Raw genomic sequence first — 20,000 nt, 5'->3', positions numbered from 1 at the left:
AATAAAAGGAAAAGAAAAAAAAAAAAAAGAAAAAAGTAAAAAAGAAAGTAAAGAAAAACGAAAAACGCATATCCTTAATCCTAATGACGTTTCACCTTGCACTTGATATGGACGCTAAGAGCATCAGGAAACTTGAATGCATGGAAGAAAGCATATGTTATAACAGTAGCGCGATCGTCCGATCCTCTGGCCTTGAGAAAACGGCTGATCATCTTAGGCCTTAGAACGCATCCGAACTCATCGCTGAGCTGTATCGTGTGTCCACCGCCGTCCGAAGCAACGCACGATTTGACTCGCATGTCGAACTCACCTGCGCCCAGTTTAATAACGAGAGTTATGTTAGAGCAGGTTCGTCTGTAAGGTATGCAAGGAGTCTCGTGTACCTTGGGAGTTCTGTCGCTCGTTACCTCGGTAATCGTTTATCGCGACGACCAGCGTTAGAGTCGAGCCAAGAGGAACGATGCCAGACACTGGCGGAGCCCATGGTCCTTTCCCATGTTGTATTTCCATCCAACAGTCCACATTGTCCCCTTTCGAATATAAAATCTTCGATTCTTATCCCTTTTACGAATATTCAATATCCAATATTTCTTATGAATTGGATTTTTTTCTTTCCTTTCTTCTTCTTCTTCTTCTTTTTCTTTTTTTTTTTTTTTTTTTTTTTTTTTTTTTTTTTTTTTTTTTTTTTTTTTTTTTTTCTTTAAATCGATTTCCACGATATTAATTTTTTTTTTCTTTTATCTTTAATGACGACGACCGTTAACACGGTCGAGACTTTATCGAAATTTTTCTAATACGTGAAAATCTCAATGATTCGCGTTATTTTTCTTTTCTCTTTCGAGTACAAAAGGAAGAAAAAACAAAAAAAGAACAAAAGGAAAACAAAACAAAACAAAGTAAAAAAAAGAAGGAAAGAAATTTTCTAACAAACAAAATATCGATTCGCATCGAAACCCTCCTTTTACTGTTGCTGTTGTTTCTGTTGTTGCGGCTCCTAAGCGTGATGTATCCACGTTACGAAAGCTGAAATTAAGTAGCGATCCTGCGGTTCCACACCTGTGGTCAACCGCGGATACACGAGTCCTCGTGTATACGAGTACAGTGCGATCCCGCGCATTAAACTCTTTCTACCACGAAGATGATCACAGTATCCTTGTTGTATCTGCCCACTGCATTTAGCTACGTGATATCATTATCAAAATTTCTTTCTCTCTCTCTCTCTCTCTCTCTCTCTCTCTCTCTATCTATCTATCTATCTATCTATAATCTTTTCGACAGATATGACGTAAATTTTGATGATCGATAAACTGTGTAAAAAAAATTTACCTCGAAAATCTAATTGTATAACATCGAGATCGGCTATCACCATCGGCGGTTTCGATGCAGTTTTCTCATAATCGTTAAACCACTCGCATCGCAATCGTTTAGCTTCGTCCCAAACTTCAAGTAGATCCTTATCGTATTGAACGACAACGGTATTCTCGTAAAATTGTCCGTGCATGTCCGGCTTTGTACCGCATCTATAAGATTTATATTAAAATTCGAATGATTCTTGGACGATTGGATATTTTTTCTCCTTTCTTCTTCTTCTTCTTCTTTTTTTTTTTTTTTTTCTTTAAATCGATTTCGACGATATTCATTTTTTTTCTTTTTTTTTCTTTTTTTATCTTAATCTCACCTGGCATATGCTATACGAAATGAGAAGAACGTTTGTCCTGTTGACGGTGGAACGTAAACGCATCGAGGATCGGCATGTTGGCCCTTGGACGAAACAATTCCCTCGAATGGTTGCGAAAACGAGAGATGAACGTCCATGTGATCCTTTCCGCACATCACTTCGAGGGATTGGATGGCCGGCATGCCCTCTGGCCTTTCAAGCGGCCAGATGTCGCCGTTGCTACCAACGTTCTTCAAGCCAACCACCTGAGAATTCAACGATTAAACCAAGTTTATTTTTGTCTTTTTCCTTTTTTTTTTCTTTTCTCTCTTTCTCTCTCTCTCTATCTCTCTCTCTCTCTCATTCCCCCTCCCACTCTCTCTCTTTCTCTTTTTTCTTTCCTGTATTTTTTTTGCTTTATTATATATATATATATATATATATATATATATACATCTTTAATTTACCTTTTCAATTATTATTATTAGTCGTCACGAATGGAAACGTAAAAATGAATTTTCTTGGAACTCTTGAATAAATTAACCAGTCGAGTTATGATTCTGTTGATTCATGTATTTAACATTGTAATATAAAATGTAGATAATTCCATGATGAGACATATATATGTATATATATATATATATATAAATTTTTTCTTATTCACGTATTTGGTTAAAAAGAATTTTTTGAATTTACGAATATTGAGGATATTACGAACGTGGCTAAAATTCAAATGTCCTTAGAAATCGTCCTTTCTATTTCCTAAATTCAAAATCTTTTGTTTTCGAATATTTATGATATAATCGTTTATTGGGATAAAAAGTGGAGGATAAAGAAAATCTTATTATTTCTATGCGAACGTGATTCAATCGACGTTTTATTTTCAAACGAAAAAATTTCTTTCGCCAGTTACAAAACGACTACGACCTCCCTCAATCGAGGTTAGAGAAAATTATGGTTCTTCTTAGAAACCCTTTGAAATCTTACAGTGAATGTTATCACAATGACTATGTACGATGGTGTTTATGGTGTATGGTTGTTTCTGATCTTTGGGTCAAAGGGTAACATAATTTTCTTCTTTCTTCCTGAATCATAATTCTCTTCTACATTGTTAAAATACCGTTGTTGTTATTTTGGTGAAACGAACGAACGAACAAACAACAGCAAAAAGAAAACGAAAAAAAAAAAAACCCCAAACAAAAAAATTCCAAACAACAATTCTCTCACGTCATTTCTCGATGACTCGACACTGCACAAGGACTCGTCTTACTACTAAATTAAGAAATTAAACGATGGCAAACAAAAAAAAAAAAAAAAAAAAAGAGTTCGAGCAACGTATAATTATGTTTTCATCTCGATGTAGCCAATGTATATTAGCAAATATTTGTAATCCAACGAGATACGCTTGAACACGCCCGAGGAGATAACAGTTCTTTACAAAAAAGGAAAAAAAAAAGAAAAAAAGAAGAAAGAAAATAAAGAAAAAAAAAAGAAACAGAAAAAATAGAAAGAAAAAAAAAATTGTCGAGACATATGTTTGCTCATCATTTGAATGATCTTTTTGCAGTATATAAAGATGACGAAGTATCACAGATAAAGTAAAGATATTCTTCGTTTTAATTGATCATTAGAAAATCTCTTTGGTATCTATTATGCGTAAGTGGATGCATTACAGATGAGAGACACGTTTGCCGTAAGTCGCTAGTAGTGAAATAATTACAGGACTTTTACTGCTATTATCGATAATGAAATACTACATACAACGAGTGATCGTATAATTACAGATAATTCACTGTTCTTTCGTGTTCATTTTAACTCCAATGAAATAGGATCTAGTCGTTGTATCTTCAAAGAGCCTTTAAATGTTACTTCCTGTCTGGTATCAGAAAAAAAGATGTGAGAGAGAAAGAGAGAGGTATAAGAGGTGGGGAGAGGGAGGGAGAAGAAGGAGAAGGGTGGAGAGCAGGGAGCAAGACATAGAGAGAGAGAGAGAGAGAGAGAGAGAGAGAGAGAGAGAGAGAGAGAGAGAGAGAGAGAGAGAGAGAGAGAGAGTAAGCTGGAATCTGTGATTTACGTGATAACGCTCTCCATGCTCGATCAAGAAACTTATGATCATACGTAGCATCCAATAGATTTTGCTACCAAGCGAGGATAATGATCGTGTAGAGCGTAATAATCATTACGATCGATGGATGGATCACGACGAGCGAATGGAACGTTTGCATCATATAATATCTCATACATCTATCTAATTTTTCTTTTTTTTCCCCCGATTTCCTTACGACAACGAGGAGTCGTCGATAATTTGCGAAAATAAATTATACGAAATAATTAATATTCATGATCGTTAAATTCGAAACTATACGAAAGAAAAATTTTCATGGGGTCACGATAAATTATCGATTATGAAAGAAAATCTTACACGCTCGTGTAAGAAATTAATTAACATTCTTTCCTCTTAATTAATTAATTGATCGATCAATTAAATAATTAATTAATCAATCTTTTATGATTTTGTAATAGAGTTAGGCAGCTTATTTCCACAATTTTTTTCGTTTTTTTCTTCTTCTTCCCTTTTTTTCTTTTTTTTTTTTATAGTCTCATTTGTCTAATAGACATAAAACGGCGAAGTTGAAGAGAGGAAGACGCTCGTCCCGTCCCATTCCATCCCGTCCCGTCCCGTCCCGTCACGTCCCGTCCGGTCTGGTCCGGTCTGGTCCCGGTCCCAGTCGTGTCGAAGGCCAACGTGACTCGAAGCGCGCATGAGAGAGAGAAAGAGAAAGAGAGAGAGAGAGAGAGAGAGAGAGAGACAGAGAGAGAGAGAGAGAGAGAGAGAGAGAGAGAGCATGAGACTAGTCGACGACGAGGACGAGGTAGGTCACGGAGAGATTAGGCGTGTCCGTCTATCTTCTGAACGTTTCTAGAAATGACGTTCCGTTCTCTATATGTGTGTTGTATGTCCATCCTGTCGTATTACCACGAACGTGGTTAACTCAGGAAAGAGAGAGATAGAAAGAGAAAGAGAGAGAGAGAGAGAGAGAGATAGAAAGAAAGAGAAAGAGAGAGAGAGAGAGAGAGAGAGAGAGAGAAAGAGAGAGAGAGAAAATCCGCGACACGTACGTAAACGAGGCTGGAACGATGGAAGGTGTTCCCCGTGTATTCTATGCTCGCGCAATGCTGTAACGGGAGAGGCGTCTTTACCGCTGCATTAACGGTCGCTGTTTTTCGCACAAGTGAAAACAAGTTTCTGAGCTCTTACAATCGCACTGTTAAATGACAACGTTTCATTAGAAATGATTACGCACCTGGCGGAACGTCCACCACGCGTTCGCCATCAGCTCGTGCTCGTCTATCTCTCTCTCTCTCTCTCTCTCTCTCTCTCTCTCTCCCTCTCTGTCTCTCTCACTGTTTCTATCTCACAAGAGGCACCTTTTTGCTAACTCGTCAAGAGAGGATCGATTCAAGATCACGTTAGAGTACTTCTCTTCGTAGATCGGATTAACGATCGATCGGAATCTGAGCTTCGATAAATGTGTCCATTGGATTTGTTGCTTTCGTTCATTTAAACGTATCGATCAATAATTTTATTTATCAATAATAACGAAGAATGAATATATTATCGTTGGATCGAACGTCGTTCCATTTCATTTCATTTCATTTCATTTCGTTTCGTTTCGTTTCGTTTCGTTTCGTTTCGTTCGAAAATTTCCAAGACGATAATATAAAGGAACGGGTAAACTATAATAAATTTATAATAAATTTTCCCAATGCGGAAGCGTATATTATAGGGGTAGGCTTTACGATTCCTCGGCAGTTCGTTACAAACGCGAATGTATCAGTATTCCGAGTTACTCGTACGAGCCAAGTATGCTGGTAGCTTCCCATACTGTATATATTCATCGGCTTTCGAATACTAATGCCCGTTACTGCCCATTCGATTGTGTTCCCTCCGACACGCGGAAATAGTTTCTCTTTACGCCTGCCTGCCAAACTCGATCAGCCCTTTCGTTCTCTCTCTCTCTCTCTCTCTCTCTTTCTTTATATGTTCTAACGTATAATATCAGAACGAGTCAAAGGGAACGTTAGAGCATATCCGACTTATTCACGATTCGATGATTCTTCATGTTCGATGGTTTCCTTTTCAAAAAAGTATTACAAAAGTAAATGATTAATTGTCAAATCGATATTCGATATCGTCTTGAAATAATCGAATAGATAGTATCAATGATAACGGCTTTGGATACAGTCTGGCGAAGATACACACAGCTACATGTACACACACACACACACATATACATACATACATACATACATACATACATACATACATACATACATACATACATACATACATACATACATACATACATATATACATACATACATACATACATACATACATACATACATACATACATACATACATACATACATACATACATACATACATACATACATACATACATACATACATACATACATACATACATACATACATACATACATACATACATACATACATACATACATACATACATACATACATACATACATACATATATATATATATATATATATATATATATATATATATATATAAAGTAGATACAGTCCAGTCTATCGTTTTTATCGAGTTCACTCGGCATCGAGATTCCCCGTTCTAAGTTGAGATCTATTCGAAGAGATATCCGAAGTCGAGTTAAGGCGATAGACAAGAGAGAAAGATGAGGAGGTGGAGGAATCAAGAGGAATAGGAGGAATAGGAGGAATAAGAGGAGGAGGAGGAGGAGGAGGAGGAGGAGGAGGAGGAGAAGAAGGAAACGTGAAATCCATGACGTGGAGCCGCGTTTCCCAAGGCGAAAGCGCAATAAGAGATCTCACTGTCCAGACACCGTCGTCGATAGCAGCTCACAGTGCAGAGCTCTTGAATAATGTAAATGGATGGACGTGGACGATCTTAGGGTGACGATGCCGATGTCGTTCTTGGTGGGGGTCTTTTGATGTTCACCTAACGGTACCTAGAGTAGGCACCAATATCCGCTTGCAAGCTGTTGCGATTCCTGCGGCGTCATCGTATTGTCATCGAGTTATCACCACGAGTTTCTCCTTGATCGCCTTTTCGACTAGCTCTTTCTTTCTTTCTTTCTTTCTTTCTTTCTATTTATCTGTGTCTCTCTCTCCCCCTCACTCTCTCTCTCTCTCTCTCTCTCTCTCTTTTTTTCTCTTTCTCTTTCTTTCCTTCCTTCTTTCTCATCATCTCCAAAACACATTTCTTTTTTACACTTCTCCTCAACCGGTACCAATACCATGATCATTAGATTCGACAAATACTCGGACCCTATTCACCGTTATTCTTTAATTAAAGGATCGCTAGACTTACAGTCCATTATCGGAATTGCTAGTTTTTAATGCTGCTTCCATCATCAGCGTCTAATTGATGGACAAAAGAAACCCGCTAGAAGGGATAGATCAAGAATAAAGATTACCATAGAGGTTCCCACGTCTAAATCGATCCTAGTATAGTTCAAAGAGAGAGAGAGAGAGAGAGAGAGAGAGAGAAAGAGAGAGAGAGAGAGAGAGGGAGAGAGAAGTTTAGATAAGTTCGGTGATGATCAAAGTTCGAACAAACCGCGAGCTCCTCTTCCGTGTTATCGGACGATGTATCGTATATTAAGAATCGATACTTAATAGCCAATCGACGTTCTTTACTTTTCCCATAAGATAAGATAACTTTAAATAAGTTGATAAAGTAAAAGTGATGATCCATAATAATCTCTTTTCCTATTCCTCGATATCTGATCTAATGGAAATAATTAGATATATTTTATGATATTCTTACGATTATAATGATGATAATGACGATGATGATGATGATAATAGTTATAATAATAATATTAATAATAATAATAATAATAATAATAATAATAATAATAATAATAATAATAATAATAATAATAATAATACCGAAAAAAAAATTTATGACGTTAAATATAATTGTAACACGAATAGTGAATCATCATCATTGTTGTCGTTGAGAGAACCGAAAGACCGTTAGATCCGAGACACACTATATATATATATATATATGTGTGTGTGTATGTGTGTGTATCTATGTGTATATCTATGATCGTGCAAATTTATGATCTTCGTAGAAGGATCTAAGGAACGATTTCACTCACCATATAGATCAGCATGCGTAGCAACTTCCACACCCCTGGCATCCTGGAGGTCCCAGCCTCTCACGATGAAACACGCTTCCCTGAAAGAAATAAAGAAACAGATTGACGTCACTTTAATACCGTTTCGATTCATTTTTATTATTATTATTATTCTTTTTTTTTTTTTTTATCTTTTTTTAATCTCCTCGTTCTTTCTTTTTCTTTTTGTTGTTTTTCTCTTTTTTTTTTTTTTTTTTTTTTTTTTTTTTTTTCTTCGATCGAGATACCCAGCGGGACAACGTATATCGTAAAGGGGCACTCTACTCTAGCCGGATCTATTTTAATTTATCCAAGAGCAGCATGGTCTAGCGAGCAAATTAACTGAACACCGTCCGGCAGGTCGCGGTTCGAATCCCAACGAGGTTTGGAGAACAAAATTGACTTGAGCCGAGAGAAATCATGCTTATGTTGTGTGTGAGATAAGAATGCTCAGGCGCGCGCGCGCACGCACGCATATGTTGTGCTCAAGATCGAGATAAATCTGACGTTTACATGGAGATAAAAGATACTTTTATAATCGTAAATTTATGAGAACGAACGCGAATCGTTAGAGTTTTATATATGGGAAAATTCAAATAACCACTCTGATCTTTTTTTAAAGAAGATTATTTTTCTTTCCTTCTTTCATTTCTTCTCTCTCTCTCTCTCTATCTTTATCTCTTTTTATTTGTTTTATTATGTTTTTCTTAACGAAGTACAATTCATTGTTCAAAAGCAAAATTTCACAATTGAATAATAAATTACTGAAAGTTATGACGTATATAAGAGTCTCTTTCATATTCGTTTCAACTACCATAATTGTAGTCTCGTAAAGTTATTTAATTAGGACACGTATAGTTATATGATAATTATATCCAAACGGAAGAGGAAAAGTGCCTGGAATTGTCTATTTACAAAGAATGTAATCATAAAACTAGAATAGGTAGATGGTAGAGAGGGAGGGACGAAGGGAGGGAGGGAGGGAGGGAGGGAGGGAGGGAGGGAGGGAGGGAAGGAGGATGAATGAATTACTTATGAAAATGAAAATACACGAAACAATTTGCTTTACCATTTCCAAGCATCAGTATATATATATATATATATATATATATACAAAGCTCGATTACAAATTGACGAAGCGTGTCTTGCATTTATGCGTTTATTGATATTATCACCTTTCCATTTCAGTTTGAAGAAATTACCATACAATATATATGTATATGTATATATATATATATATATATACCTACATCCGGAAATACAAGTCTCTTATTTTAAAGACAATGGAATTACGAATGTCGCGAGCCAAGAACGTTTCCTTGCTTTCTTCGTAGGAATTAGCTTCGATCGTTCTAACGGTACGTATGTGTATATATATATATATATGTATGTGTACGTATATACATAGTTGCTGGTAAAAGATTGGAGCTAATTTTTATCGTGCATTTTCTCTAACGTGTGATTGCGTCAAATAAATATCAAACGTACTACGAGTTACATCAAGGTAGATATCAAGAGAAGAGTTAAGATGAATACGAATCCATACGATCGTTTCCGGTGCTATCATTCTGCCTGCAACAACTCATTACCAATGATTATCGTCCTAGGATAGAAAAAAACATCCCAAAGAAAAAGAGATAAGAATACCATGGGTGATGATGATGGGTGATGATAGTGTATAGTATCATGGAAAGACGATACTTTATTATTGCCGAGAATAGTTTTCTAAAGCCATTGGTTTCTCTTAACATTGGCGTAGAAATATCAAAATGATTAGCTGAGAAATTTATATTGCCTTTTAATTTTTCGTTTGATTTTTGTTTCCTTTTTTTTTTTTTTTTTTTTTTTTTTTTTTAATATAACTCGACAATCGAAATTAAATTTTTGTTATTAAATAATACAAAGGTGTTCCGATAAGCGAATAAATGATACGACATTGAACGAACGAATAAATGAAAAATAATCGTTTTAGAGATTAGAAGATAATCGTATCAAAGGGATTGCATTGATAGCGAGGAATCAATGCAATTTCAAGCCTCGTTCCAAGGCTCGTTAGGTCCGCTAGCTTTTTGTCAGATTAAACGCATCGTTGGTTCACCGATCTCCTCTACCCCCTTCTCGCCACCCACCCGTCTCTCTCTCTCTCTCTCTCTCTAATCATTGACAGAATTAGAAATTGACTTTCCATGGACGATCATCGTATAAGAGAATATCAATCGATTTGTCGATTAATTCTTTCAATAACATTTCAACTTCAGTATCGTACTTTAAATGTAATTAATATTTTGAAAATTGAATTATCGTTCGATTGTAATAGATCGAAAGGGATGATCTATCAATCAATAGACGATTATTGTCAAACGTATCCTATTTAAATATTGATTGAAAATTTCAAGTAGATCAAAGTTCCATCGATAGAGAATATTGATATATTCGATAAAGAAACGTTAGTGAACAAACAAACGAATAGATATCACGTTGTAGAGTAAAGTGTATGCGTGGTACTTTGTTTACTCGAGCGAAGTAGCAAGTAGCACGGACTAAACACTCCGTAAGTCTCTCCCGTCGTGGGAGATGAAGCAGAAAACTTAACGGAGTAGTGGTAGGATGTTGTTAACTCTCGAACGACTACGTGAAGTCATCGTTGAGAAAGAAAGAGAAAGAGATAAAGGGGGGAAAAAGGAATAGGGTACTGGGTTTGAACGGTAACAAACGTTTCGCCGACATTACGACAGCCTTCAACAGACCGTAAACGAAATAGAATACGCTTGGTGACGTTAATTATACTTAAACATATTTATACCTTTCTATACCATATTTATATCTACTTGTCTTATAAAGAATTTAAATGGGTTTTCGATATAACATTTTGTATTATAATTAATTTAAAATTTATTAGATACCTTGACGTGTATAATGACAAGGAATAAAAACGATTATTTATTACATTTAAAATGATTCCTCTTTAAACATTAAATCATTGAGCTTTCATTCCTATCTTCATTCAACCGTAACGATCGTCGTGATTCAGAGTACGAAAAGACTGTTTAAAGTACCGTGAAATCGAACCAAGACATCCGTGTCTAATGTCGATCCTTCCAAAGACAATACCATGGACTTCTTATGGATCTTCTTTTAAGTATTACTTTGTAATCTTAACGTCAATCAAAATTGTCAATGAAGAAATTACCTTTGATAAAGGTGACATAATTAATGGAGTTTCTATTTGCTACGAAACAAATCTACTCGGAGTAAGCTAATAAATATGCTGACAAAAGAGACAGAGAGACAGACAATGAGAGAAAGAGAGAAAGAGAAAGAGAAAGAGAAAGAGAGAGAGAGAGAGAGAGAGAGAGAAGGAGGGAGCAATGAATTCCAGAACTCATTGAACTCGGCGAAAGTGTGTCGAACTCGAAACGGGTGGTCCCACAAGCGGAAGGATTAATCGTGGGCGACAAGTAGTAGAGTAGACAAACTGCCTCGCGTGTTTTCGATTCACCAGACACACACACACACACACACACACACACAGACAGAGACACACATATACACATGCACACAAACAAATATTTCTAAACGGTGATTAACCTTAAAGAATTTAAAGACCGTAACATAATAAATAATATGAAAGGTGTAATCGACATGTGAGCTTTGAAATTATGTTATATCCTATCCGATCGGATAGAAGGAAGCCGAAGGAAAAGAGATTTCCTGCATTATTTCCTCCTCCTCTTTCACCTTTTTCTTATTCTTATTCCTCTTCTTCTTCTTCTTCTTCTTCTTCTTCTTCATCTCATTCTCCTCCTCTTCCTCATCACACGCGAGTAGAAACGTAGCCGCAGTGGCAGAACGCGCACAATACATTCCAGGAATGTTTCGAGCGAGCCGGTTGGATTGCACGCGTCTTCATAACGGTGGTTCTCGCTCAAGCAAACCGCGCTCAGCCAGATCCTACCATATCTCTCTCTCTCTCTTTCTGTTTGTCTCTCTCTCTCTTTCTTTGTCTGTCTATCTTTCTCTCTTTTTCTCTAAATAAATGTGTGTGCGATAGATCCCACGCTAATAATTCCCCTTCAGCACCGTTCGAAGACGTTTTAATGTGACAACACCGTCTCTCCTCGGCTCCTCTTTTCTCCATCAACCTCAACGTCACTCACCGTCAATCGCACCGAGAACACGCAAGCACGGGCATACGGGCCGATTTGTCTCCGTGAGTACGTGAGTCGCAACGTATCAAAGTAGCAACTTCTATTGCTTCTTATTTATATACGAGTATAATAAATTCAATTACGTTCTTACCATAGAACAGAGTATTGATATAGGGCGAGAGGGGGGGGGAGGAGGAGGAGGAGGAGGAGGAGGAGTGGGGGACGAAAGAAATCAAGTGAAAATAAAAAGAAGGAAAGAAGGAAAGGATAGAGGAAAAAAAAAAGTTGAAAAAGAAAAAAAAGAAAAAGGAAAAAAGAGAAGAACTCTTTTCTTCCCTCCTACATTTTTTGTTTCTTTTCTTTTTCCCTTTTGCCTTTTTCTTGTTTTATTTTTCTTCCTCTTCTTCTTCTTTTTTTTCTTCTTCTTCTTCTTCTTCTTCTTTCGAACGATCGTCGGACGCAAATCCGTTTGCGTATAAATTTGATTTTTTTTTTGTTTTTTTTTGTTTTTTTTTTTTTTGTTTTTTTCTTTCTTTTATCGATTATTCCCGATTAATTTAACGTTATATACTTTAGAAACTCCGTATGAATCATACTTGTTAATGGTCGATTTATATAACGGTTGATAAAGATGTATCGTCGATTGATCTCTAAGATCCTAGTCGTTCGTACGATGGGAATATAGATTCGGAGATATCAAGAATTATCGGTTATTATACGTATTCGTGATATCGAATGAAAAAGAAGAAGAAGAAGAAGAAGAAGAAGATGATGAAGATGAAGCTGAAGATGAAAATGAAGAAGAAGAAGAACCTGTTTGAAATCTTTTACGATGCTGCACGGGGAAGGATAATATGCGCGAGCGTGTGTCTTTCGAGAAAACAAATTGGGAGGAAAAGGTTATATACGTGTTGCGTGAGAACTTTACTTCCTTAAAGAATAATTTGCCGAACTCAAGATTAAGTCGTCGTACGATGACGTTTACGATGGTGGTCCAGCAAAATTCTTTGCGTGTCCTTTCAACTACCAGAGGATATTGTTACCAGATATAACTGGTAAAGAGAGAGAGAGAGAGAGAGAGAGAGAGAGAGAGAAAGAGAGAGAGAGAGAGATGAGGAGGGAAATTAACACGAAATGTTGCCGATGACGAGAACCAGGTCAAGATAGCGTTACAGAGTCCAGCTTCTTCCTGCCGTTTAATGCTCAACGACCGGTCAGATAAATTTTATAGATTTCTTGGAACGAACGAACACGAACGAGCGAATAAAACTTATCGCCTAAATTAGTTATAAATAATAAATGAATGAGAATGAAAGATAAGGTAAAATTCTAATGTATGATCTATATAAGATATCATACGCTTTGGTTAATTTTACAAATTTATTTATCGTGTAAAACTAATCGAACTATATATTTTCAATGAAATAAAGATATATCAAACTCTTATAGCGTAATTAATTTTTTCGTAACGACGTTTTAATATTTATAAACGTTATTACGTTTAATCGATGTAATAATAATTATACGTTTGATCATAGAATTCTTTGATATATATAACGCTAATTCTATTTTAAATTAGATATCGTTTTAGACGTGACGATGGATGAAGTAATAAATGACGATTTTATCACTTATGTTAGACGAGTACAAGAGTGAGAATTATTTGAATGACATATAATGGCATCAAAGTTATTTGTTTTAGTTTACACGACGTTTATAAATCTTCTCTGTTCGATTATTTGAGACACTCGATAATTTGCATCTACGAGAACGACGATTTAATTAATTATTTTTATACGTGAGAGACGAACGCCCACTCTTTATTTATTTCTCGCATCGTGTGAAAGATCAACCTTTTTTTTTTTTTTTTTTTGGAGAGATGAAAAGAGAGAAAAGAAAAAAAAAATAAAGAAAGAAAACTCCTTTCGCACTAATCGATCCTTCGAAATTTCGTTCGTGTTATTGATCACTGTTAATTAATATTATAGATTTAACGGTAGATTTTTATTTTTATTTTATTTTTATTTTTATTTTATTTTATTTTTATTTTTATTTTATTTTTATTTTTATTTTATTTTATTTTTATTTTATTTTATTTTATTTTATTTTATTTTTTTTTCTTTTTCTTTTTTGTAAATTACTTCCATTTATTATCTCAGTTTCCCTCTCGCTCAGGAATGTATCTACATAACTCATGATTCTTTCGATCCTTCAGAAAACTTTCCGTATGATCGACTTTTATTAAACTTTTCCTCTCGATGGAATTTTTACATCTCTATTTGGATTGGTTACGACGGTATACGATCTGGTTGCAGTTTACACAAGAGAGAAAGAGAGAGAGAGAGATAGAGAGAAAGAGAGAGAGAGTTTATCACTCAGTGAATCGTAAAGAATATCGAGAACGATATATACGAAGGATAAGGATGGTTCGAGAGAGGAGTCTCGTTCGCACGACCCGTAAGAGTGCACGTAATTGACTTTACGATCCATTCACCGAGCCCGAGATCGCGTATGTTAACGTTAACGGTTAAATGCGATACGGTGGATCGCATTGACTACTATCGGACGACTATCACCGACGATGAGCGAGAAATCAAAGAAGAAAAAGTGCAATTATCGCGTGCCAATTGCCGATTATCAACGTGTGTCCAATGACATTGAAACACCATAAGTATGTATAAAATTTTCATGGGAATTCGTTGTGATTCTACCTATATATAATGTATGAAAAAGAGACAGCTATAATATATATTATGTAATATATATATATATATATATATATATATATATATATATATATATAACTGTATGAATGACGATGTAACATCGTGAATGGATGTTTCACATGTGTACGTAATTAACAAGGCAAGCTCTACGAATGGTCAACATAATTAACACCATAGCTACCCCATTAAAAAGTTTCGAGAATCTCGTCCTTGTTATTACTGCAATACATTTATTAGGATTATCTATACGTGACCGAAGCTAGCGATTAAATTGATAAAATTTTTTTCTTCCTCTTCTTCTTCTTCTTCTTCTTTTTCTTTTCTTTTTGCTTATAACATTCTTCTCTTTAAACGAAGGAAGTGTTTGAGAAGGAAAAAAAGAAAAAAAAAAAGAAGAAAAAAGAAGAAAAGAGAGAGATAAAAAAAAAAAAGAAAAAAGAACAAAAAAAGGAAAAGAATAAATTTCTACAAAGAGTTTTATTGGACTGTACTAAAGCTTTTCGCTCATCATTTTAAAAAGTTAGAAGCGGATGAAATGATTAGAAAAAAGTCGACTGAAATTAACGCGTAACGCTGCGTGCTCTCGGCCAACCTCGGTTGGTCCTTAATTGCTCTTTTTTCAAATCCTTATTACTCGTTCGTTAGGAAGTAATGGCCGCGTCGTATGTTATAGTATTATGGTATAGCGCGTGCGTTCGAAACTCTACGTAAAAAGTAATTTTGCTGGTTGAAGGGAACAGGAAATAAGATGTAGGAAATCATGGAATAAGAGGGCATGCAAAGCAAATGCATTAATGCGTAATCGTGATTAGAAGAAACGACGAAGGGTAGATGGGATTTAACTTCCTACGTGTAAAAGGCAATTCTCTTCTTTAACGTTTCTTCATATCATTTTCATCGTACTTTGAATTGCATATATGCAAATTTTAATTTGTCAAAAAAAAAAAGAAAAAAAAATATTTAAATATAATATCCCCGTTGATCTTATGATGTAATTTTTCGTGTTCTATTGGGAGATTAAATGTATCAAAAAAAAAAAAAAACGAAAAAAAAAAACGAAAAAAAAAGAGAAAAAAAAGAGAAAAAAAGAGAAAAACAAAAAGAAACGAAAAAGAAGAAGAAGGGGAAAGAAAAACGAATAAAACGTAGGAAGGATTTTTTCTTAAGAGCTCATCCTTCCCTCCTCCCTCTCTCTCTCTCTCTCTCTCTCTCTCTCTCTCTCTATGCTACCGTTCAGAATCAATGTATAAACATAAAGAAAGAAAATAAGAAAGAAAGAAAGAAAGAAAGAAAGATAGATAGATAGATAGATATGATTTATCGCAATTTTCATTTTTATTAGAAACGTTTCGCCGCCTGGTCATCCATTTAATCGTTTTCTTTATCTCAATTTCAAATAAGGAAGTACATAGGCATAACAGAGAAAATTTCTTTCCTATCGGTTAACCTTCTCTATCCAACATCGGTTTAATGAGATCAACTTGGATTAGCCACGCATGGAGATGCACACGCGTGTTGTGTCCCAGTTCGGGACGCGGAATCGCGTTACTTTGTCGGTTATGCGCACCTCGAATACTCGGATAGCGTGTCAAATGAACGTAATACCTGCGCGTATAATGGATAATGGCATGGATCTGTGACGATACCGGTTATCGTGCGTGCACGCGTTCTCGAATCCTCGGCAATAATCGACATACACGAACACGAGCGACACGAGCCTAACTCCCGCTCCGATTACGACACGCCTCGTATATCTCTTGGGTTTCGATACGTTGATTAAAGTATTATGGACCATTTCAACGGCACTAGTAGCCACTGAAAGGCCTACCTGTAATCGTACGACTTACTCAATGTTCGATCTTATTTAACGTCCCTTTCGATAATTTTAAGCTAAAGCTTAAATAAATTTTAAGAAAATTCTTTTTCTTTTTTCTTTTTTTTTTTTTTCGACGAATTTTCTTCCTCTTATAAATTCTAACGATATCTCCGTTAATATTTTATTCCTAAATGATTAATTTTTATTCTAAGATTTTAATTGAGATTATAGCTTTTTTGTTTTTTTTTTCTTTTTTTTTTTTTTTTCTTTATCCAAAATTTTATCATTAAAATCTCGTGACAAATCTTCGATAGTTTTTATCCTACAATTTAATTGAGATTATTATTATTATTATTATTATTATTTTTTTTTTTTTTTTATAGGATCCATTAAATATATGATTTACAAAGCTATAACGTCTAAGACATATAATTCTCTATGATAATTTCCCGTATAGAGATTTTGATAATGAAATAGTCCGTACGTTTTATTAAAAAAAAAAAAAAAAAAACGGGGAAACAAATGTGATTGAAAGAGAAAAGAAAGGAGAGAAAGAAAGAAAGAAAGAAAGAAAGAAAGAAAAAAATAAATAAATAAATAAGAAAATAAAAAAGAAAATAAAATAATCGTAAATCTATGAGAAGATATAAAACAAGGTATTTCACGATTCCCGACAGGAACGTCGCCGTTGGCGAGATTCGTGCCGAGCAATTCCAAAAGCCGAAACGTAGTTACGTAACCCCAAGAGGTGAATTAGAATTCGCAAGAGAGCATGGTAGGTAGGTAGGTAGGTAGGTAGGTAGGTAGGTAGATAGATAGGTAGGTAGGTAGGTAGTAGGTAGGAAAGTAGATAGGTGGATAGGTAGGTAGATATCACGTGTATGTACTGTGTATCGTAGGAAAACGTGGCAAGAGAATAAACTCGATTGTTATTCTCAGAGAAGACAAGGTAGACGCTAAAACGAAAAGAAATATATATGGTTTGAGAGACTTGGTGTCTTTCGTTTTGTGTGTTCGACAAATAACCAAAGCCGCGAAGTGCCAATGTTAATTCTCTGAGAAATTAGAGGAGCAGATATACGAATGCAAAGTTATGTCGGGCGTGATCTCACATTCGAGACAACACAGGCACACATTGCTAAGGTTGAATGCCCTTCGACCACGACGAAGACGAAAAAGACGATGAGGAAAACGAAGACGAAGAAGAAGACGAAGACTGAAGCACGGATTAGTGCGCGTCTACTAACGTAATCGTATGCCTGGTGAATATTTCATGAAGCGCGGAAAAAGGAGATGACACCTGTTCGAAAACCGTTAGCGTACTCCTTCTGCCCCGCCGTAGTCCTCTGATATCCGTCGGGAGAGGACAAACGGACGTTCCCCGACTTATTTCAATGTAAATTTTCAAAAAAGAAATTCCATTGGGTCTCCTTCTCTCCTTTGATGATTATTTCTTTCAACGCGAAAAGATATAGTTATAGGTATCTTCTTTATTCCCCCGTCTCTCCCCCCCCCCCATCCCTACCCCATAACCCTCATAACCCCCATATCCTCCTCCGACATCCATAGTCTTTATCTTAAGTTTCGAATCAATTTCATTCGTACTATATATATATATATGTATATATATATGTGTGTGTGTGTGTGTATGTGTGTTTATATACTATAAACGACGATAAATTCTACGCATATGGAAGAAGAATTTTAATAATTTACAAGAGGATTATGAGTGCAATAAATCTTTTGATTCTGTTGATATTTCGTTAAATACTTATTAATTTATTTAACAAATTCTCGTTTCTATCATTCTATCATTCCCTCTCTCTCTCTCTCTCTCTCTCTCTCTATTTTCTCTAATGATTTCTAATTTCTTATATAAATTTGCATATTTCTTAATATAGAAATTTTATTATCGATTTATTACTTTTTTAGATCTAACGAATTAAACGAAATATCAAAGGGAAGGGGAGGGAAGGGGAGGGCAATATAAAAGTTTTAAAAATTAATATAGACAGTTATGGAACTAAAACGAATCCCTAACACGATATTTAAATAACGATCATAATTAAATATACTTTTAATATTGAATCCAGATATAAAACTTAATGTTCGTTTTATTTATTAACACAGAACGAACAAAATTCGTTAATCTAAAGGATTTCGTTCATATTAAATTTACGTAATGATAATATTTATTACACGGAATTATTACGATTCGTATCGGTTTTTTTTTTCTTTCTTTTTTTTCTTTTTTTTTTTTTTTTTAAGGGTAAACTAACGAACTAACGTGTGCACGTTAACGTTCGTATATTAGAAACGTACGTTCGACTGTCGCAGCACGACACGGGAGCAAAGAGCAAGAGCGTTTCTCGAACCGCTAACCGGAATGAGCGCGCTAACTTCTCGTCTCTGTGGGATCCGCGAAGCGGTTGGGTGCTCGACTTGGTTCTGAAGCGTCGAGGGAGAAACAGAGAAGAGAGGGACAGAGAGAGAGAGAGAGAGAGAGAGAGAGAGAGACAGAGAGAAAGAGAGAGAGAAAGAGAAAGAGCAAGAGAACGAGAGAGAGAGATAGACAGAGAAGAAGGTAGAGGAGAGAAGAGGTTGGAAGGCCCGCGGGAATGGGACCTCTATTCGTATGAGAGGGAATGAGAGGTCGATGAGAGAAGAAGAGGAGAACGGTAGATCGAAGACGAGAGAGAGAGAGAGAGAGAAAGAGAGAGCAAGAGAGTTGGTCCCAAAGCACGTGGAGATCCCAGGCACATTGCGCCGAGATCGGCGGCACGAAAATTTTGGTGAGGCCTCCTTGCCTCCCGACCGACCACATTCCCTCCCCACTTCGATTTACTCGTAAGAGAACCTTATCCGCCTGGATGTCTCGCCGCGGTTCGTTCAATCCGCACGCGTTAACATCGGCAAGCGGATCATCGGAGTTTGCTAAGTCGTTGCACGATTTTAACGATTGTATATCGTTCTCTTAAGTATAACAGCTGACCGTATTATTTATATATTAATCCTTGAAACTCGATCTCCTTTCTTTATTTTTTTCTTCTTTTCTTTTTTCTCTCTCCTCAAAAATTTCTTCTTTTGTGTTTTTTTTTTCTTTTCTTCTCATACAACGATGTTTTAAGAAAAGATAACGTATATATATATATATGTATATATTAGAGGGACCAGAAAGTAATGTCGCTTTCTTAAATTAAATTCAAACGAATAAATTTTTAACAAGTTTTTATTTTTAATCACAATCAAATATCGACATGCGCAGAAACGACATTACTTTCCGGTCTCCCTAATATATATATATATATATATATATATATATATATATATATTTTTTTTTTTTTGTTAATTGGTTTTCTTTTATTTCGTTAAAATTCAATACTTGATGCAGTATCAAATAGATTACGTGTAATGATCATTCTCTAACGAGTTTTTTTTTTGAAAGATATCGAATTT

General features: G+C 35.5%; 1 protein-coding gene across 7 annotated transcripts in view; it reads right to left on the bottom strand.

Moving 5' to 3' along the window:
* The window catches only part of LOC124953410, a 30,352-nt gene that overhangs the window by 3,515 nt on the left and 6,837 nt on the right, over nucleotides 1-20,000 (bottom strand). For 6 of the 7 annotated variants that reach the window (XM_047504743.1, XM_047504741.1, XM_047504738.1 and 3 more), the window contains 5 exons: nucleotides 7,837-7,916; nucleotides 1,679-1,923; nucleotides 1,327-1,520; nucleotides 384-530; nucleotides 96-310 (listed from right to left, as the gene is read on the bottom strand). In XM_047504743.1, coding sequence (XP_047360699.1) covers nucleotides 96-310; nucleotides 384-530; nucleotides 1,327-1,520; nucleotides 1,679-1,923; nucleotides 7,837-7,878 — 843 coding nt within the window. In that variant the 5' untranslated portion in view covers nucleotides 7,879-7,916. The remainder of the gene's footprint in view (nucleotides 1-95; nucleotides 311-383; nucleotides 531-1,326; nucleotides 1,521-1,678; nucleotides 1,924-7,836; nucleotides 7,917-20,000) is intronic. The other variant, XM_047504744.1, reaches the window with a different exon arrangement.

Source organism: Vespa velutina, chromosome 12 (assembly GCF_912470025.1).
Source record: "Vespa velutina chromosome 12, iVesVel2.1, whole genome shotgun sequence".
NCBI classification, from domain to species: domain Eukaryota; kingdom Metazoa; phylum Arthropoda; class Insecta; order Hymenoptera; family Vespidae; genus Vespa; species Vespa velutina.
The sequence above is the reverse complement of the archived record's forward strand: the minus strand, read 5'-3'. Positions and strand labels throughout refer to the sequence as shown.